The sequence below is a fragment of the Lycium barbarum genome, chromosome 3 (assembly GCF_019175385.1).
Source record: "Lycium barbarum isolate Lr01 chromosome 3, ASM1917538v2, whole genome shotgun sequence".
Classification (NCBI taxonomy): Eukaryota; Viridiplantae; Streptophyta; class Magnoliopsida; order Solanales; family Solanaceae; genus Lycium; species Lycium barbarum.
In genome coordinates, this window is record NC_083339.1 from 147,784,151 (window position 1) to 147,802,503 (window position 18,353).

The 18,353-nt window shown below is 34.4% G+C and overlaps 2 protein-coding genes across 4 annotated transcripts; one reads left to right on the forward strand and one right to left on the reverse strand.

The window, feature by feature from the left end:
• Positions 1-728: 728 nt before the first annotated feature.
• LOC132633511 (3-oxoacyl-[acyl-carrier-protein] synthase II, chloroplastic-like) lies at positions 729-8,690 on the reverse strand. Its single transcript, XM_060349983.1, has 14 exons — positions 7,921-8,690; positions 6,551-6,753; positions 6,228-6,431; positions 5,818-5,928; positions 5,608-5,703; positions 5,462-5,507; positions 5,292-5,371; positions 4,768-4,836; positions 4,571-4,655; positions 3,369-3,523; positions 3,142-3,222; positions 2,306-2,365; positions 1,242-2,184; positions 729-1,154 (listed from the first exon to the last, which is right to left on the reverse strand). Exons 1-13 carry the CDS (start codon positions 8,252-8,254, stop codon positions 2,062-2,064), a joined length of 1,647 nt encoding a protein of 548 aa, XP_060205966.1. The 5' UTR covers positions 8,255-8,690; the 3' UTR covers positions 729-1,154; positions 1,242-2,061.
• A 5,510-nt stretch (positions 8,691-14,200) lies between these two features.
• LOC132633512 (peroxisomal (S)-2-hydroxyacid oxidase GLO4-like) lies at positions 14,201-17,988 on the forward strand. Of its 3 annotated transcripts, none has more exons than XM_060349984.1 (13): positions 14,201-14,408; positions 14,607-14,791; positions 15,155-15,303; positions 15,372-15,496; positions 15,584-15,630; positions 15,749-15,826; positions 15,921-16,045; positions 16,177-16,234; positions 16,691-16,753; positions 16,979-17,072; positions 17,171-17,271; positions 17,517-17,621; positions 17,700-17,988. In XM_060349984.1, exons 2-13 carry the CDS (start codon positions 14,771-14,773, stop codon positions 17,877-17,879), a joined length of 1,146 nt encoding a protein of 381 aa, XP_060205967.1. In that variant the 5' UTR covers positions 14,201-14,408; positions 14,607-14,770; the 3' UTR covers positions 17,880-17,988. The 3 variants fall into 3 exon arrangements, with proteins under 3 accessions (XP_060205967.1, XP_060205969.1, XP_060205968.1); XM_060349985.1 differs by having other exon boundaries at positions 14,207-14,408; positions 17,003-17,072; XM_060349986.1 differs by lacking the exon at positions 14,607-14,791 and having other exon boundaries at positions 14,205-14,408.
• Positions 17,989-18,353: the final 365 nt, after the last annotated feature.

Genomic DNA, 18,353 nt, shown 5'->3' on the forward strand with positions numbered 1-18,353 from the left:
GATTAGCTATACTCATAAATAAAATCCAAATGACGTATCTTTCCCTTGTCTATTTTTCTTTTCCAAATGACGTATCATTCCCTTATCTATTTTTCTTTCACTTTGTTATATTTCCAGAGCCATTGTTGTGTGGTCTCTTTCGAGCGGTTCCTTCCTTTCTTTTTTCGATGATTTAAAGGCGACAGCTCTTTTCACTAAGGAATTGGGGCTTAGAGCTATGAGCTATAACACATACGCAAGAAGGAAGAATGCCTTAATGGACGGGCAGAGGCGGATCCAGGATTTAAATTTTATGGGTTCAATCTATAGAATTTTAGCATTGAACCCATTATATTTTTAAAATTAGGGGTTCATATCTACTATTTATTGCAATTTTAATAATTTTTTACACATAAATTTAGGCTCCGCGTCCAAAGTTTGGGGTTCAGTTGAACCCCCAACCTTATAGGCTACATACGCCTCTGTGGACGGGTATGCTAAGGAAGGGGAGTCGCTTGCTTGTTTGGTGTGTTTGGAATCGGATTGTTTAAAGCTACCCTTTCTTGAAGAAAGAGAACCTAGGCGCAGGTCTTGGTGTATTTTGACATGATTCTCAATACGCTATCTAAACTAGGAAAGTCGGTAAGGAAAGGTCGGACAAAAAAAGCTCTACTTTGGGTAGTTGGAGCACAGTGGAGGAACTAGAAATTTTTACTAAAGAGTGTCCAAAATATAAAAAAGTAAATATATGACGAAACTAAGGGAGTTCAATATATAGTATATATACATAAAAAAGTTCTTTTTACGTATTTACATAGTGTAAGGTGTCAACATTTGAACGCATGTGGCTCCGCCACTGCTTGAACAATTTTTTTTTCTTCCAGTACATATCTCGACTTTTTGGAGTATCTCGACCATTCAGTAATTGTTACTTTTAGAGTAATCCGGGCTCGGTGGGTCCTTCTTTACAAGCGTATATAAGTAGTTTCCATTCCTAGATATTACAATTTCATTTGGAGAAATAAAAAAAAAAGTGAGCAAATAGCTTCCTTCTTTATACTTTATGTTTTCTTAAAGTCCAAGCAGATGAGATGAGTTATGGGCAGCCTTTGTGTTTTGGCTGCTGAAGTTCATACGTAAGAACAGCTATAAAGATGAACTGAATATCGAAATACCTATTAAGAAAAAAGGTAATACTGTTATGAAATAATAATAAAAATACCAGACGAGATGTAGCCAAATACAGCAAAAAGAAATAATACCTCACTGTACTACTTCACGTCTTTGTTGCACGCTTCCGATAATTGAATATTTTGAAGCTTCATCTCTATTACTAGCTAGATGTATATTCTATCTGGGGCTGTAAATCTACTAAAAACAATAATCCAATTTAGCACAGCATGGCAAAAGGATGGGTGTACAGTTTCCTCGTTCGTCAATTCTAGAAGTTTAGTTTACGTACAGCTTGTTATGGTAAGATACTCCTTGACAACGTTAAATAGCAAGCACCATCTTATTATATTTCCACATCTTAACCAATCGTAAAACAAATCCTCCAAATGAAGCCTTAGGGGTGTATATGGTACGAAAAAAAGGTCAGTTTTTGACAAAATATTTTCCATGGGGTAATAAGGAAAATGACTTCAATCAGACAGCTGAACACACTCATGATCTCCGTTTCTTCCTCTTTTACCATTCTGTTTTGAAAAAGGTCTTTAATCTCCGTTCTTATATCAGTAGTTTAAACCTCATCCTGAACCTTCAAAATAGTACATTTTGCTTGTGTGTGATAATTAACTGTGTGACAGTTCAAAATGTCGTAAAACTTATTGCAATGAATTTATTTAACAGTCTTATTAGCTTAGGAGTTAGGACCAATCGTCAAAATTACTTGAACATTTACCAGACTGCTTAAACTTCTGAAATTTATCACAGAACATCCAGTGCCTGCTTTTCTTTCTGATGACTTGTGAAGATGAAAAGTTAGTTTTCTGGCTTTCGTTGACATGCAGAAATCTTTCAGGGGCTACTTGATGAAAATCAACACAACGTTACATGCTTTAAGCATAATATTTGCAAGCACTAGACATTCTTATAAGGCGCAAATAGAATAGACGAGTTGTGTCCTCCAAAACCAAATGAGTTAGAGAGCGCAACTTTGATATCCAAGCGCTCCTTCTTAGAGCCCACCAGCACATCCATATCCTGATATCATGTTTTGCAACATTAGAGCATAGTCAACTAATTAAAGTCAATTACAATGCAATATTAGACCTGCAAGTGTTAATGGCTTTCTTAATAGCAACAATATTAACCAGATACATACCAAGCCTTTGTCAGGGTTCTCAAGATTGATGTTTGGATGGATCCATCCTGTCTGTATGGCCTATTGTTAAATTCCAAAAACCAAATATTAGCAAACTTCCATCTAAAAGTTGAAGGCTCGGCCAGAGTGCAGAGACAGTTATAATTACTTTATCAGTTAGAAACTTCTTCATACTTCCACGTGGTAAAACGAACTTGCAGATTGCTTCAACACTTGGCATGCCAATCTAAGAACCTTTTTTCCCCTACTGGCATCCAGTACCAATCTATTTTAACTTAGAAAGTCCTGATTCTGATGGGAAAAGCACAAAAGATCATGTATGCTTAGCTTGTGCTGTCTCCGCCCATCTTATAGATCTGGTTGACCTTCAGCAAGTTTTAAGAGATGGGTTTAAGAGTTACTGTACTATAGTTTGATTCACCTGTATCTATCTTTTTTTCATTTATTCACTGTATAGCTGAACCATTCATAAACACATGGATTTAACTCTATTAATGACTAAATGCCCACTTCAATAGCTAAAAGTTGCATATTAAGGCACTACGAATATGTTATGAAGCAAAGCAGCAGCAAGGCATCATTCGAAGAAGTCACATTACATCAGACAGCCGTCATTTTGCAATAAATTGACAACTTAATAAATATATAACAACTATACCTCGGTTCAAAACTAGTGGGGGTAATTCACTAATTCATAACTATTTTCTGACATTAAGTGTTTTGGGAAATAACACACAAGGTACTTTTACTAATAAAAAAACCTACCCCTATTGAGTTTGAAAGTCCAACTAAGCTTGTATGAGCAATTTGTATGCAACAATCTTAAACTTTATTACCTTAACTGTAGCAATGGCTTCCACTGCACCAGCAGCCCCAAGGAGATGACCAATCATGGACTTCGTTGAATTTATTTTAAGCTGACAGGGAAGGAAATCATTTTGAGAGCATTAGAAAGAAGTTGCTGAGAACAAGGTGTATAAGTGTACACCTCCCCCCCCCCCCCCCCCCCCTCTCTCTCACACACACAAAAAAAAAAAAAAAAAAAGGCGTATACGAGCATTACTTCAGCGTTCTTTCCAAAACAATGAAGAATGGCCTGGTATTCTTTCAGGTCAGCAGCTGGGGTTGATGCAGCATGAGCATTTATATAGTTGACATCTTCACGCTTCACCCCAGATTGAGCCAAGGCTTTTTCTATGCAGAGAACAACTCCACTTCCTATTTTGTAAGGCATATATAAGAAATCAGTAAAAATATAAGACTTCCATGCTTTAGAATCGCTACATACATGGCATCAAATCGGCTGATTTACACAAATGTCCCTTTTTTAGGCCACCATTTAGATTTTCCCCTATTTTTAAAAGTTGTGCAAATATAGCCCATGAAAAATTACCCTTCCGGACAATGTTAGACTCAGATATAATGTTTTCTTACATATTGCTCAACCTTGCAGACAAACATACTGTCATTTAATGTTTGCCATAACTTACTGAATTTTAGATCGTGGTCTAATGTTTTCTCATAAGATTTTTAGTTGGCTCAAAAGGGATCATTAGACCATGCTCTAAAAGGTCCATAAATTGCAAAAGAAATAAAAAGATGGTCATTTAATAAATAACTGTCCCCGAAAGGGACAACAAACGAAAATTTCACCATCAAATTCGAGCTGGAATACCAGCAATATGCATCACTACCAGCAGAATAAGGATCAAGGAAAACCCCATCGCTAATTTCAGGATATTAGATGTTATGTGTCATAATAGCATTATGTGTAGGGTACGTGTATACAGGAAGTGAAACTTTAGAAGTATTTGATTATTGATCATGCCTATACTGAACTTATAGGTTAAAAATTATTACTTTCCCATCTCAAAAAACTTGACCTAGTTTCGTTTAATCCCCCACAAAATTTGACCTCTTACCATTAAAAAAATAAAAAATAAAATTCCTTCTAACATTTCAAGCCAATACAAACTAATCTTTCAAATCTGCTGTTGACATTTTTTATTCAACTACCTACGACAATTTCACATTCCAAAATAACACTATTTTAAACACTTACCTATCCATATCACTAAACAAAATCTTTTTAAGACGAATAACTTCTAATCTTTAGGCTAGTAAAACCAGGTCATGACTTTTGGGACAGAGGAGGAAGTAAAACTCGGAATCCAATTTAGTGATTTCATATACAATCTTTCGAGAAATATGAGGCATTGTTAAACTCAATTTTATTGAAGAGCTTAGATAAGTATAAAAAATTACCTTCTGGATGTGGCTCTATCATGTGATAAGCATCACTAGTGAAGCTTCCACCCAAAAGCTCGGCATATATTTTAGCCTTTCTCTTCTGTTAATTAATCAGAATAAAAACACAATACAGCTGCAATCAACTGAATGGATCAAAGTAACACCATGTTATGAGATGCATACTTCTGTGTATTGGTTAAGTAGAGGCATACCTTTGCATGTTCTAGTTCTTCTAAGAGTAGGACACCCGATCCTTCCCCAATCACAAATCCATCACTGTCCTGCTCCATCAAGAAAATAAATGCAGCTTCAATAGACAGCAGCACAATATCAGAAGGATCTTTAAGAGCAAAAACTAGGAGAATGGTTACCAAGCTACTAAGCGGTAAGAAATTTCAGAAGGGAAATAACAAAGTACTAGGAAACATGACTCACAATTGGAAGATACTCCCTTTTCTTTCCTAATTAAAGTAAAAAATATACATTTGTCGAAAGTTGCAATGATCAGTACATTTTCATGCTCAAGAAGCTTATCTTTAGAAGAAAAAAGGCATAGTCCATGCTTAATTCTTCACATACTGACACTAATGCTGCTGATTTCAGAATACATCAAGTACAACAACAACAACAAACCCAGTGAAAAATACATCAAGTAGCCTAATTTAATTTATCCATCAAGAACTTTTGTCAACAGTTGATTGAAAGGGCTAAGAAATAGAGAAATTTGATGCAATACCACATCCCAAGGTCGTGAAGCCCTTGTTGGATCACTATTCCTCTGCGACAGGGCTCCACAAGCAGTGAAACCTCCCAAACCTGCCACCAATCACGGTTTAAGGATGGCAACTTTGAGAATAACAGATAAACTACATCATTCCCCACATTGTTTTACCATATTTAACCAACCTATAGGAATAATTGCCGAGTCTGAGCCCCCACAAAGCATCATATCCTGCAAATATCCATGTTATGATATAGGAAATGTTATTATACTTCACATGGTCTGGAAAATACACACTGAAGACGTGGAGTAAGAGTATTCACCCACTTACTGCTTCACCTCTAATTATATGATTTGCAGCACTTAATATACAGAAGTTGCTTGTTGCACATGCAGTGGAGATTGAGTAGCTTGGACCCATCCAACCCTGCAGTTGGTACAATCAACTTTGGATAAACAGCTCTTTCAATCATTTTTTTTAAATAAGGAGAAACAGTTCTTTCAATCATATTTTGATCTCATCCAATAATAAGTAACTTACCAAATCTATTGCAAGCATAGCGGCTCCCATATTGGTTGTTGCAAAAGGTACACAGAAAGGATTCATCTTTCTGTACGAAACCTGTAAAGCCTCAATGCCATCATGGAAGACCTGATCAAATTGCAAATAATCTATTATTGGGAGATGAATAAAGAGGACTCCTAATATGCTGTAGAATGGTAAATGGCAACTGTAGTACCATGAAATACAATCTGAACTGGACCTCATTAGTGATTACTTGATTTTTACAGATTACGAGTTTTAAGACTCTCCTCAGAACAATTTCATCTCTGCTACAGGACATTCTTTGAAACAATGAATAACAAGAGCTTCTCTTTTATGGTTCTCGGAATGATTATTTGATTGTAACAGGCCATATATCTTAAGCAAGTTAATTTGTAATTTGTTACCTTCATTCCCCCAAGGGCAGAGCCAATTAGGACTCCACATCTAGCCTTATCCAAGTCCTGCAATATATCTTCTGTGACCCCAGCATCTGCCAAAGCTTTCTTTCCAGCAGTAAGCATATACAGCATGAACTTATCTGCTCTTTTCGAAAGTTTGGGTGCAACCCACCCATCAGTCGAAAATTCCTTGATTTCCCCAGCAATTCTCTGTCGCAAAGAAGACTGCTGTCAAACATCTAGAAAGATATTTGGGGTAGTGAAGAACATTAAGCAAAACAGAAGATAGAGAAACAGTTGGACGTGCTAAAGCAATCAAGGCAAATTACACTGGGAAATTCAGAACAGTCGAATGCCTCAATCTGACTTATGCCACTTTTGCCTTCAAGAAGATTACTGTAAAACATGTCTGGATCATGACCAATTGGTGATACTACACCGACCCCAGTCACAACAACTCTCCTGTTCTTCAGGGGTTTCTTCTTTGACGTGGCTTCCTTTGCAGGTTGCACAGCCACAGCCATGGTTTTGTCTATAAATACATCAAATCAAAAATAGCAGTTCATCACATTGTTGGAGTCATGCAATTTAAGCATTTTGCGGAGACATATACTAGACAAGTTTGATAGGCAAGTGAAACATACATTGAATGATATGTATAAACAAAGACAACATGCCTTCATGTCTACAAGTTCCAGTAGGTAGTTCTCTCAGTGTGTGCGAATCTCATTCACATTTTCATCACACAACACAAACACCATTACAAAATAATTAGCAAAAGCTCATATATTTATAGATATTGCTATTTAACGCACCAGTTTCAGATGTTTAGATATTCAAAACGAAGAAATATAGTTTATATTTTACTCCTCGGTCTCATTTTAGGTGGCGTTGTTTGACTTAGCATAGAGTTTAAGAAATTAAAGAAGACGTTTGGCATGTAAGCCAAATATATGCAAAGTACCAAAATCATCATTTTAAATGATTGGTGGTGAGAGTTTCACATGTCTTTTCATTCAAATGAATGGTGGTGAGTGTCTTTTCATTCAAATCATAAAATACGAATTCCAAAAGTAAATAGTTTCCAAAAAGAAGAAATGTGTCATTCTTTTTGTAAAGCACTAAAAAGGAAAGTTTGTCACAGAAATTGGAACAAGTGGGAGTACAAGATAACAACAATAAAGAATTGGGGCCAAATTGCTGGCTATCCTCTTAAATCATCCATAACAAAACTTCACCAAAGAAGGGTTTAATAGATACATTTTGCATATACATGAGGTGTTCAATAGGTCACATGTTGAGTTGAGGTACCAAAATGAAAAAAAAGGGGCAAGTTTGAAGGGCTACTTATGTATTCAGCCAAAAAAAAAAAAAAAGAAACTTGGTTTGATTTGCTAGTACATTAATCTCTCTACATTTCCACACACACTTTGTATGAAAAAAGAAAAACTTTTTGGTGTGGTGATCAAACAATTCATTAATAAATTATTAAAAAAAAAAAAAAAAAAACTTTGAGTTGGACGAGTTGTGTTTATGATCCATTATTTAGTCCAAATTGACCCAAATAACCATTTTGACCCACCAAAATTTAGCCTAACATGGTAATAACATAGAATATCCCCAAAATACAATGGGTAGATTAAGTCAATCTACAAATACAGTAATTAAGTATTATATCAAGAAAATAAAGTGAAATTACCAGAATTGGCAGCAGTACGCATCCTCCTTTGCCTTCGATTCAATGGCACCTCCTTTAACCCAAAAACAGAAAAAGCATTTTCGGCAAAGAAAGAAGATAATCCCTTGGAATTATAATACTCCTCACACGGCTCAAAACCAAAGTAACAAGTCATGAAATTGTGCATTCCAGAATCATTTATAGCCTTGCTAATTGATTTTCTTCTCCTAGCAGACCTACCAAGCAACTTTGAAGACTGAAAAGTTTTCAAAAATTGGTCTTTGTCGCTTGATACAGACATGCAAGCTGCTACTAGCCATGTACACAGTGGAGAGGCCACACAAGAAACCATCATTTCTTGAAATAGTCAAATTTAGAGCATAAAAACACTGACCTATATGTGAATTTCGATCATAAACTGGACATATGTTATCAAGAAAATCGAAAATCTTTGGAATGAAGTGAATTTTGAAGGTGATTATTGGTGGTTTAAAAAAGGAGTAAAACTGAAAATCTTGGATCAGATATTTGTTTTGGAGAGAAATCACGAGTCTTCTATTATAGAGAAGGTCCCATGAAAGTGCTATAAGGGCCGTTTATTTAGGATTCCTACTAGTGTATTTCAAACAGTCAACTTCACCGTACCAAGGAAGTGAACAAAAATAGGCTCGTTTATAATTACGTGCGACTTTAATACTGACTTAATGCTTAAGTAAGCCAAATCCCAAGATATTACTCTGCTATGTCGACTTGGAGCTGCCATCCTTTATGGGCTTGAGCCAGATCTGCAACCTATTTAAAACAAACAAATAAATAAATAAATATAATCATCTTGTATATATCCAACAAAAAAAAGGAACTTGAATTTCGGGTTTCACTCTAAGTGAATAAAATATTCTTCTTCCATTCCAATTTTATAGGAAGGTAATTGCAAAATGCATCTATCCCATATAGAAGGCAGAATAAGCTAATCCCTTAGATATTCTTATCTATCTCATCTCGGTAACCAAACAGACCCCTAAGGTGTTATTTATTATATTTAGTATAGCCAAAAATCTTTTTTTTTTTCATAAGTTTCATGTCCATTCAAACATTAACATATAAAATGAAATGACAAGAGTGCAATGTTATTATATATTCTGAAAAGAACTCCTCCTTTTGTTCATTTTTACTTGTCACGTTTCGCTTCTCGGGAGTCAATTTGGTTAATCTTCGAAGCTAATTTGAATTAAATTAGTTCAATATTTAAAGATTAAAATTTAGATGTTTGAAAACTATATGAAAAATATACTATTGCAATTCCTTTCATATTAATATGAAATTACATCTAAAATATTGATTAAAGTCCATATAATTTGACTCTCAAAAAGCGAAACTCAACAAGTAAAAGTGAACGGAAGGAGTAAGAGTGAATGCTTAAGACTTGTGCCATCTTTTCTTTAACCGAAAATATGAATTTAACTAAACGATTAAAACGTACGTATCGAAAAGGCAAGCTTCACTAATCACTAGTACTAGTCTCGCCCCACTTTACCGTCCTAGAAAAACCAAAGAAGAATGAATGGTTAATGCTTAAGCCGCAGATCCCACAGCGACAAACACTCACATTTCTGTTGAAGTTAGCTAATGATTAAGCTGGCTAAGTGGGTGTGAATGAGAAATGGAAGGAAAAATTGAAATTTGGAGAAGTAACTTTTCTAAGTGTTCTTTCTCCCACATTGGTGGTAGAAAGTAACATATGTGTGCTTATATATAGAAGCACTTCTTCTAGCTCTTAAAGAGTTGAGAAGAGGATTCCCCTTGCGTCGTCATTGCTCGGCTCGACTTCGGATTTGAATTTGGTTAAATGATTGATTGATAATCTTTTTAAATCAAATTTATTTTATTCATTTTCCATTTCTGCTAAAAAAATATAGTATTTCACATGCTATAAATACAGAGGCAATGCAAAGGCGGGATTAAATTCCTTAAGGACACACAGTAAATTCTGTGGACTCGGATATTTAGTTTCTAAATAGTTTTATCATTTCTGATTTTCTGTTTTCGTCATTTTCTTTTCTCATTTTATTGAGATATTGTTTCGTTGTTTGAACCTTCTTTTGCTAACATCGTTTGTTGCTTTGAGCACAGTTTGGATAACAATTTCTAATATGCTTTGGACCCTTGAGAATTCATGGCAAATAGTTTAGTAGTTGCATTGCAATGATACTAATTTGATGCAGCTCCACGAGCACATCACGTTAATGAGTAGTAATACTATAAAATCCTTTGCCTGCTTGTATTCAACAGGTTTCAGTTGACACTCTTTCATTGAAAAATTACATTATATAAATTGATAATTTTGGCTAAAGAGATAATGATCAAACAAACACCTGAACTACCACTTTTTTTAGCTTCGCACCCTAACTATCAAATGTTTCTTTTCTGACTTGAACTATCAGTATTTATGTATTAAAACACACCTCGAAGCTGACTAGGCCAACTATCATTTCCTTTTCCTATCTGAACTATCGCCATCAGATCAACTAGGTGTGTTTTAATACATAAATTGTGATAGTTCATTTAGGAAAAGGAAATAGCTGATAGTTGGGGATTGAAATTCACAAAAAAGTGATAGTTCATATGTGTTTTTAACCATTATCTATTAATTTAAATAAAATTTTAATTTTTTATGTATATATAATATTTATTGAATTCCCTCAATATTTTTTGTATGTTTATTTTTTCATATTTTGACACCTCTTAATAAAAATTCTAGTTCCGCTATAGCTTGCAAGAGAAAGGATAAATGCTTTTGCAGTGGTATATTCCTTTAAGCCGCACATTATGTCTCGTCATTATTGTGTGACGACAAGTGAAGTCGTCTTCGGACTTACGATTATTATTCGGCCCCGGCTTTATTGTGTGTATATGAGGAGAATAGTTTTCAGATCTTTGAGGAAAATTCCCTTGAATAATTCGCTAGGAGGAAAATGATATTTCCTTAACCAATTTCCTCATCTCAACTGTCAAGGCAAACCCCAACCCGATTCCACGCACATCATTTTTTTGTCTTTCTTTTTGTAATTACAATTGCATGTCTAATTCAAGTCTTGATGCCACAATTACAGACCATATTTTGCAAAAACAAAATCACCTTGATTATAAGTACATGTTTATGTTTTAGGATGAGCTAATAACACAATTTGAGTCTCCAACAACTATTCTACTAATTACATATCCACTTGCTCACATCTCAGAGAATTGCGATAGATTTAGAACCAGCGTAAAACGAATTAACCTATGATGAATTTTCACAATGCATAATATGTTGCGATGTGTTCACCGAGGCACGTGTTATATCGGCACCTAACTATATGTCATAAAGAATGTGCAACAGTGCAAGGTATTCCATCACATTGCTGCATGTATATGAGGTAGTATGCTGTTGGGTTGGGACAAGTTTAACAGTAGCATATGCACCAAGACGATTCATTAGCCGACCGCAACACATTTAAGGCTGAAATGCATAGTCTTATTGCTGTTGTAGCAACCTAACTATTACTATATATACCGCGATCACTTCGTTATACTACTATTAAATCTTATAGATTTTTCGGGTTGGGCGAGACTGTAGATATTTAAAACGAAAAGCCATAAGGGAGAACAACTTTTGATAGGCTTGAAGTTGTATTAATAGAGCGAGTTAGCCACTTTTCAATCATGTGATAAATAATCATTGTCATGAAGTTTCAAATTTCACATGTGAAATTCATTAACAATATTATGAAGTTTCACCTATGGAATTGAAATTCTACAATAATAGCGATTTTTTAATTACATGGACTAAAAAGTGATTATTTGTGAATTTTACACCTTGAAGCTATATATCCCTATACAACCGCTAATTCCCTGAAGTTTAATATGAAGCTCAATATAATAAAAAGGCCCCAGCTAGGGGTGTACATGGACCAGATTGGTTTAGATTTTTCAAATACCAATCCAAACCAATTGCATCAGGTTTTTTAATTTATAAACCAAACCAAACCAATAAAATTCGGGTTTTTCAACTTCAGATTTTCTCGGGTTATTCGGGTCTTCATACAAAACATATGACTTTTTCTTCAAATATTTCTTTAGTCCTAGTAAGATACAACTATATAACTAAGGTTTCTTAAGAAAATAACACAAAATGTGAGATGGGGGATGACATCGTATTAAAATATTCAACAAAAAAAAAAAAAATCGGTTAAAATAAGTATTGCTAATTAATAAGCCATAAAGAAAATGACTTTAATCTAACTACTAAGTTATGCTAAAATAAGTATGGCTAATAAGTATTAATTACATGACAAAGAAAAAAATTAAACTATGTATTTTTACGCTCTAAACCAATTATGCAAAACTAAAGAATAAATATTCAATATTATTGTCATTCCTAGTGTTAGAATTGAATTTCTTTTGTTAGCATTAGTGTTGAGTTGGTTTTGATTTGGATTTTATTTGAGTTACTAACATCCATGAGATATAAAACTTATTGACATTCAAAATTCAAAGTTTCAGCTTAAAATAATATGATAAAAGACAAAAAACTATGAAAAAATTTCAGAAATATTTACAAATTACATTACAAATAAATATTTTTATGCATAAATTATTATTTTTATTGAATACACGTAATGTTGGTTCGGTTTGGTTCGGTTTGACTTTTTTTTAGTTAAAACCAAATCAAACCAATTATGATCATTTTTTTTTCAACACCAAATCATGTCAAACCAAACCATTAATCAGATTTTTTTCTCGGTTTAACTCGATTTATCGGTTTGGTGTGATTTGTCGGTTTGCTTTGTACACCCCAACTCCTAAATCAGAATGCATTTTCTTTGCAAATATTGAACCTTCTTTCCAAATTCAATGGAAATTCCAAAAAAGCGGCCCAATGGGCCTCATTCGGGCTTGGGAGCTTTTCTCACTGCGTTGTCCTCAATCATATGAGCCCAACGATTTGTCTGACTATAAACTAGTCCGTGTCAGATAAAAAGACAAATTCTCTCGGAAATCAACTTTATAGAGCATGCACAGAGTTACAGAATGGGAAAATCACACGGATGCAAGTTTTTAAAGAAGTAATTTAAAAGAATTATAATTACTTTCAAAAAATTATACAAATACAATTTACTTCAATTTATTTACATAGTTTACAACTTTTTAGATTCTGTAGTATCTTTGTAATACATATTTTTAGGAGTTACTATCATTAATGCATATACTTTTTTTACTTTTTCTTTCTTTCAAATAGGAAGAGACATGAGAGAATTAATATAACTTTCCAAATAAAATAAAATTAGATAAATACTATTTTTTCTTTTTGGGAAAAACATTTTTTCAAGTCGGGTTTATACTAGATATTCATTTGTAAATATTCCCTATGTGTCTACAATTTTTAATTTGAAAAGAATCTATTTATAATAAAGTTCATTCTAAATTAGAAAATATATATTAATTAAAACTTAGCTTTTCTTTTCTACACAGTGTGACCCCACGACAGCCTAGGAGAGAGAGAGAGTGAGATTTTGGAAAGGAGTAATTATATTTAATACGTTACCATTTATTAATGTAAAATTTTAGGACTAGCCATAATTGAGGGAGGATTGATAGCTTTTAAGGTATACTATGTTTATTACTCTAATGGCACAATAAGTAATATTGAAAGTGATTGTAATTTGTATAATTTACTTTTCTTGTGAAAGTTCCCTAAACTTTATGACTTACCATTTTCTCCCAAATTAGATATTTCTCCTAAAGTTATACTTGTGAAAGTCCCTTTCACCTTTCATTTCCCCCCTTTTCTCTCTGCCTTTCTTTCTTTCTTCATTTCTTTTGTTGTTCTTTATCTGATTTTGACTTTTGCATCATTGCATCGATACGGAAATCCCATGAAGTTACAATTCTTAGGCAATCACATGAAATGGACAAAAGTAGACCCTTTCTTTCACTCGTATAGATTAGAATACTGAGCCGTTTGGATTGGCTTATAAGTTGCTTATAAGCGTTTGGATTGACTTATAAGTTGCTTATAAGCTGTTTTCAGCTTTTTTGAGTATTTGACTGACCAGCTTAAAGTCATTTTATGCTTAAAATAAGCTCAAAAAAATAATTGTGTCTATTTAATTTAGCTTATTTAAAGCAGCTTATAAGCCAAAAAAATAAGTTAGACTACCAACTTATTTTTTTTAGCTTATAAGCTACAAACAGCTTATGAGCATAAGCCCATCCAAACGGGCTCTTACTATAGTATTAAAAGACAAATTAGAAACTTCCAAAATCACTGATTGAAATGCTGCTAATCATTTGCAAGTTGTGTTAAAGAAAGTTATCCAAGTTGATAAGTGGATTGTGCACGCAACCGCAATTCAAAAGGCTATCTCTAATTAGTTCAACTACAGCCATTAGCTAATTGAGCAGTGAACTTCTAAGTGCTAGAAAACAGGGTGTGAGTGGAGACGTGAACTCTTCTCTGTATCCTACAGGTACCATATGCTTTAAATTGCAAACATTAAATTCTGATCTGAGTTTTTGTTTTCTCCATATGTATTTGTTCTTCCTTCTGCAAATATATTATATGTCTCGATACATAGACCGATTCAGAATTTTAAGTTTGTGGATGACAATTGAGTTTGGGATAGGTTATCCATACATATTAACTGGATTTCTTAATACAAATACAGGGTTTGAGCCAAAGTTACTAACTTCTGTCGAGCCTATAACTTCAACGCTAGATCCGCCCCTATCTCAACACGCCCCTCAGGAGTGGAAACATAATTTTGCTTTTTGGGTGGTGGAGAGATTTGAACCTAGGACCTCTCGCCTCCTCTAATACCATATTGAAGTAATGGACCATCTCATCCAAAAGGTTAAACTATCACAGGAGCATATTTTTAATTACTTAAATTATGTCTCCTCAACAACCAGTTTCACAATTTTCTTGTTTGTTGTTTGTTCCTGTCTATGCTTAGCCACAGTATCTGGTAAAACTTTGGATTTCCAAATTGGATGTGATATCCGAGTCTGAATTATATTATGGGCTAGTTCATTATCCTGCTACTCTTATGTGCATGTAGTGTCAAGTACTCCTATCTTTTGATCTTGAGTTTATGTTCTGGAGTAATTAATTTGTTCGATAAATTCAAGTTATACCTAAACAAACCTGAGGGATATTGAACACAAAGTTCAACTATACGAGACGGATTTAATATAGGAATGCTCGTGTGTGCAGGCTAAAATGATAGGGGAACCAGTTAATGTGAACGAATTTCAAGAGCTAGCTAGGGAAGCTCTTCCAAAGATGTATTATGATTTCTTTGCTGGAGGAGCTGAGGATCAGTGCACACTCAAAGAAAATATAGAAGCATTTCACAGAATCACGTAAGTTTGTACGTAGTTCTTGCTCTTGATTTGGAAATGGCAGCGCTACTAACCTTTCTGAAACTCAGTATTCGGCCAAGAATACTTGTTGATGTGAGCAGAATAAACATGTCAACTGTTATACTCGGTCACAAGACATCAGCTCCAATTATAGTTGCTCCAACTTCGTCGCATCAATTGGCACATCCTCAAGGTTCGGATAAAATCAATTAGTGCACTAGTCTCTTAGCGGAACATGTGGTGTGGCTCTTATTCCAAAAAGCTGTTGTATTTATGCCAGGAGAAGTTGCAACAGCTAGAGGTGCTGCAGCATGTAATGTTATCATGGTAAAATATTCATTTCCAATTTTGGTGCCTCATCTAAAAGCTTAAGCTGTTAAAGCACATGTTGATTACTTATTTATATTACGTCTCAAAATGGATGACTGAGTTCTCTTGATTATAGGGAATGTCATTTACGTCCACATGCACAATCGAGGAGGTTGCTTCAAGCTGCAATGCTGTTCGCTTTTTTCAAACCTATGTAACTCTTATTATCCCGAACTCTCATCATCATATATCTTCACTGATTTTTGTGCTTCTGTTAACAGATAGGGAGTTTTTTTTTTTGTCAATAGGTTTACAAAAGGAGAGATATAACAGAACTTATGGTGCATAGAGCTGAAAGCAATGGCTTCAGGGCTATAATTCTCACTGGTGATACTCCGAGGCTTGGCAGAAGGGAGGCTGATGTAAAGAATAAGTAAGTTATATGTCCTTTTATGCTTAAATTCTTTTCAATCTAATCCGGAAGAAGTCTGTTTCATCCTTTTAATACTTAAGGAGTTTATTTTAGTAATACCGTGTTTGATATACTAAGAGTCGGAGTTGCAGGATGATTTCACCCAGGTTGAGGAATTTTGAAGGTCTTATATCAACTGAAGTTGTTTCTGTAAGTAAAACCATAAATATTCTGGCTTTTTACTAAAAGCAATTACTAGACAAAGTACTACTCCCTCTGTCCCAAAAAGATTGTCCTCCTTTCCTTTTTAGTCTGTCCCAAAAACATTGTCACCTTTCTATATTTAGAAACAGTTTAACTTTATGAGATGATTTACAGTCACACAAATATCTAAGGTTTGTTTTGGACCACACATTTCAAAAGTCTTCCTTTATTTATTAAACTTTGTGCCAAGTCAAAAGGGGACAATCTTTTTGGGACGGAGGGAGTACATGTTAAGCTGAAACAGACAAAACTTGAAACTCATTAAAGAAAGACAAAACTTGAAACTCATTAAAGAAACAATCTTAGTTTGTAGGAATAAGCAAAATTCCATTATTCATCATAGATATATAACTTGAATGTAGTGTAGACTATGCTTACTAATCCGCTTATACAATAATGCAGGACAAAGGCTCAAATCTTGCAGCATACGCTGCAGGAACTCTTGATCCTTCGCTTTGCTGGAAGGTACAAGATTTAAAATTAAATATATGCGTTCCTTAATACCACATTAGAAGATATTATGAAAAACAGTCTTGATCCATGAACTCAAATCTCGCAGGGTATCAACATATGGTAAAATATGTAACATAGCTGAGATACAAAGTACATTTGAGAAGTATCAGATCTAGTTTCATGGTTTTTAAAGTTCGATAAGAATATGATCCACTGTGTTCTTTAATCCTTTCACAGTCACATTCTCCAAAAACTTCGCAGGATATAGCGTGGCTAAAATCAATTACCAAGTTGCCAATTCTGATCAAGGGCGTTCTCACTGGTGAAGACGGTATAATTATTATTACTGTACAAAACTTCAAATTCTCCTACCAAGATTCACTAAGTGAGCATTTAATCTTGAGATTTGGCATATTCTATTTTTCTCAGCAATAAAAGCAATTGAAGCAGGAGTTGTAGGAATTATTGTCTCTAACCATGGAGCTCGACAACTAGATTATACTCCAGCTACTATTTCTGTTCTTGAAGAGGTGATTTCCTTCCTTAAATGTTTGATATCTTGTACTAAATAAAGTACACTAAATAAAAGTGTGCTTTGTTTAACAACTTGAGTTTTTAGATGAGATGATCACACGCTTCAACAATTTGAAATGTTAAAAGCTTAAGATTTATAAATTTGAAATTTCCTCTTTAATCCAAATATAGCAAACACATCTTTTTGGCATGTCCTTTGCTTGACTTTCATATATTCCTCCTTAATCTCTAATGGTTTTAGGTGGTCCAAGCTGTTCAAGGTAAAGTACCGGTTCTGCTTGATGGAGGAATTAGGCGAGGAACAGACATATTCAAGGCGTTAGCACTAGGCGCCAAAGCTGTTCTGGTAAACTTAAATGCTTTAAAGAAATGGATTTAACTCATATATGCTGACAGTGTATATAATTTTTATATATTCTTGCAGATTGGTCGACCAGTCATCTACGGCCTAGCAGCTAAGGGGGAGTCTGGGGTAAAGCAAGTAATTGAGATGCTCAAGAGTGAACTGGAGCTGACAATGGCTCTTGCTGGATGCTGCACTGTGGATGACATTACCAGAAGCAATGTTAAGACAGAGAAAGAGAGATTCCTATGTAGGATGTAGTTTTCATCCTCTGTTTCTTAAATGAGTTCAAGATGTACGTACAAAAATGCAGTTAATTCTATTTGATAGCATTGCTTGGTAACCTATAATCAACGGTCCTATTTCTATAGACCTACTTGTTGGACTCTTAACTTCAAATTCCGAAGTATAGGAGACGCAATAGAGTCGGGAAACAACAAATGCCACCGCAGAGCTCAAGCTTAGTTAAATAATCAAGGTGTTTCCTCAGATTTGGCTTCGTAAAAGAATTTTTCTTGTGTTCGCAATATAAGCTTGCCTCACAGTTTATATAAGTTATTTATCATTAAAAGAAAGTACACCCTTTAATTAGTTTGTCTTACTTTCTTTTTTAAGTGTGTTTAAAAATCCAAACCATTTTGAGGTGATAGTATCTGCCTCAGCCATAACCATACATGTTTAGGTGAGTGAGTAAAACTTGTAAGCCAAGAAAGAATGCCATGAAGTACGAAAGTA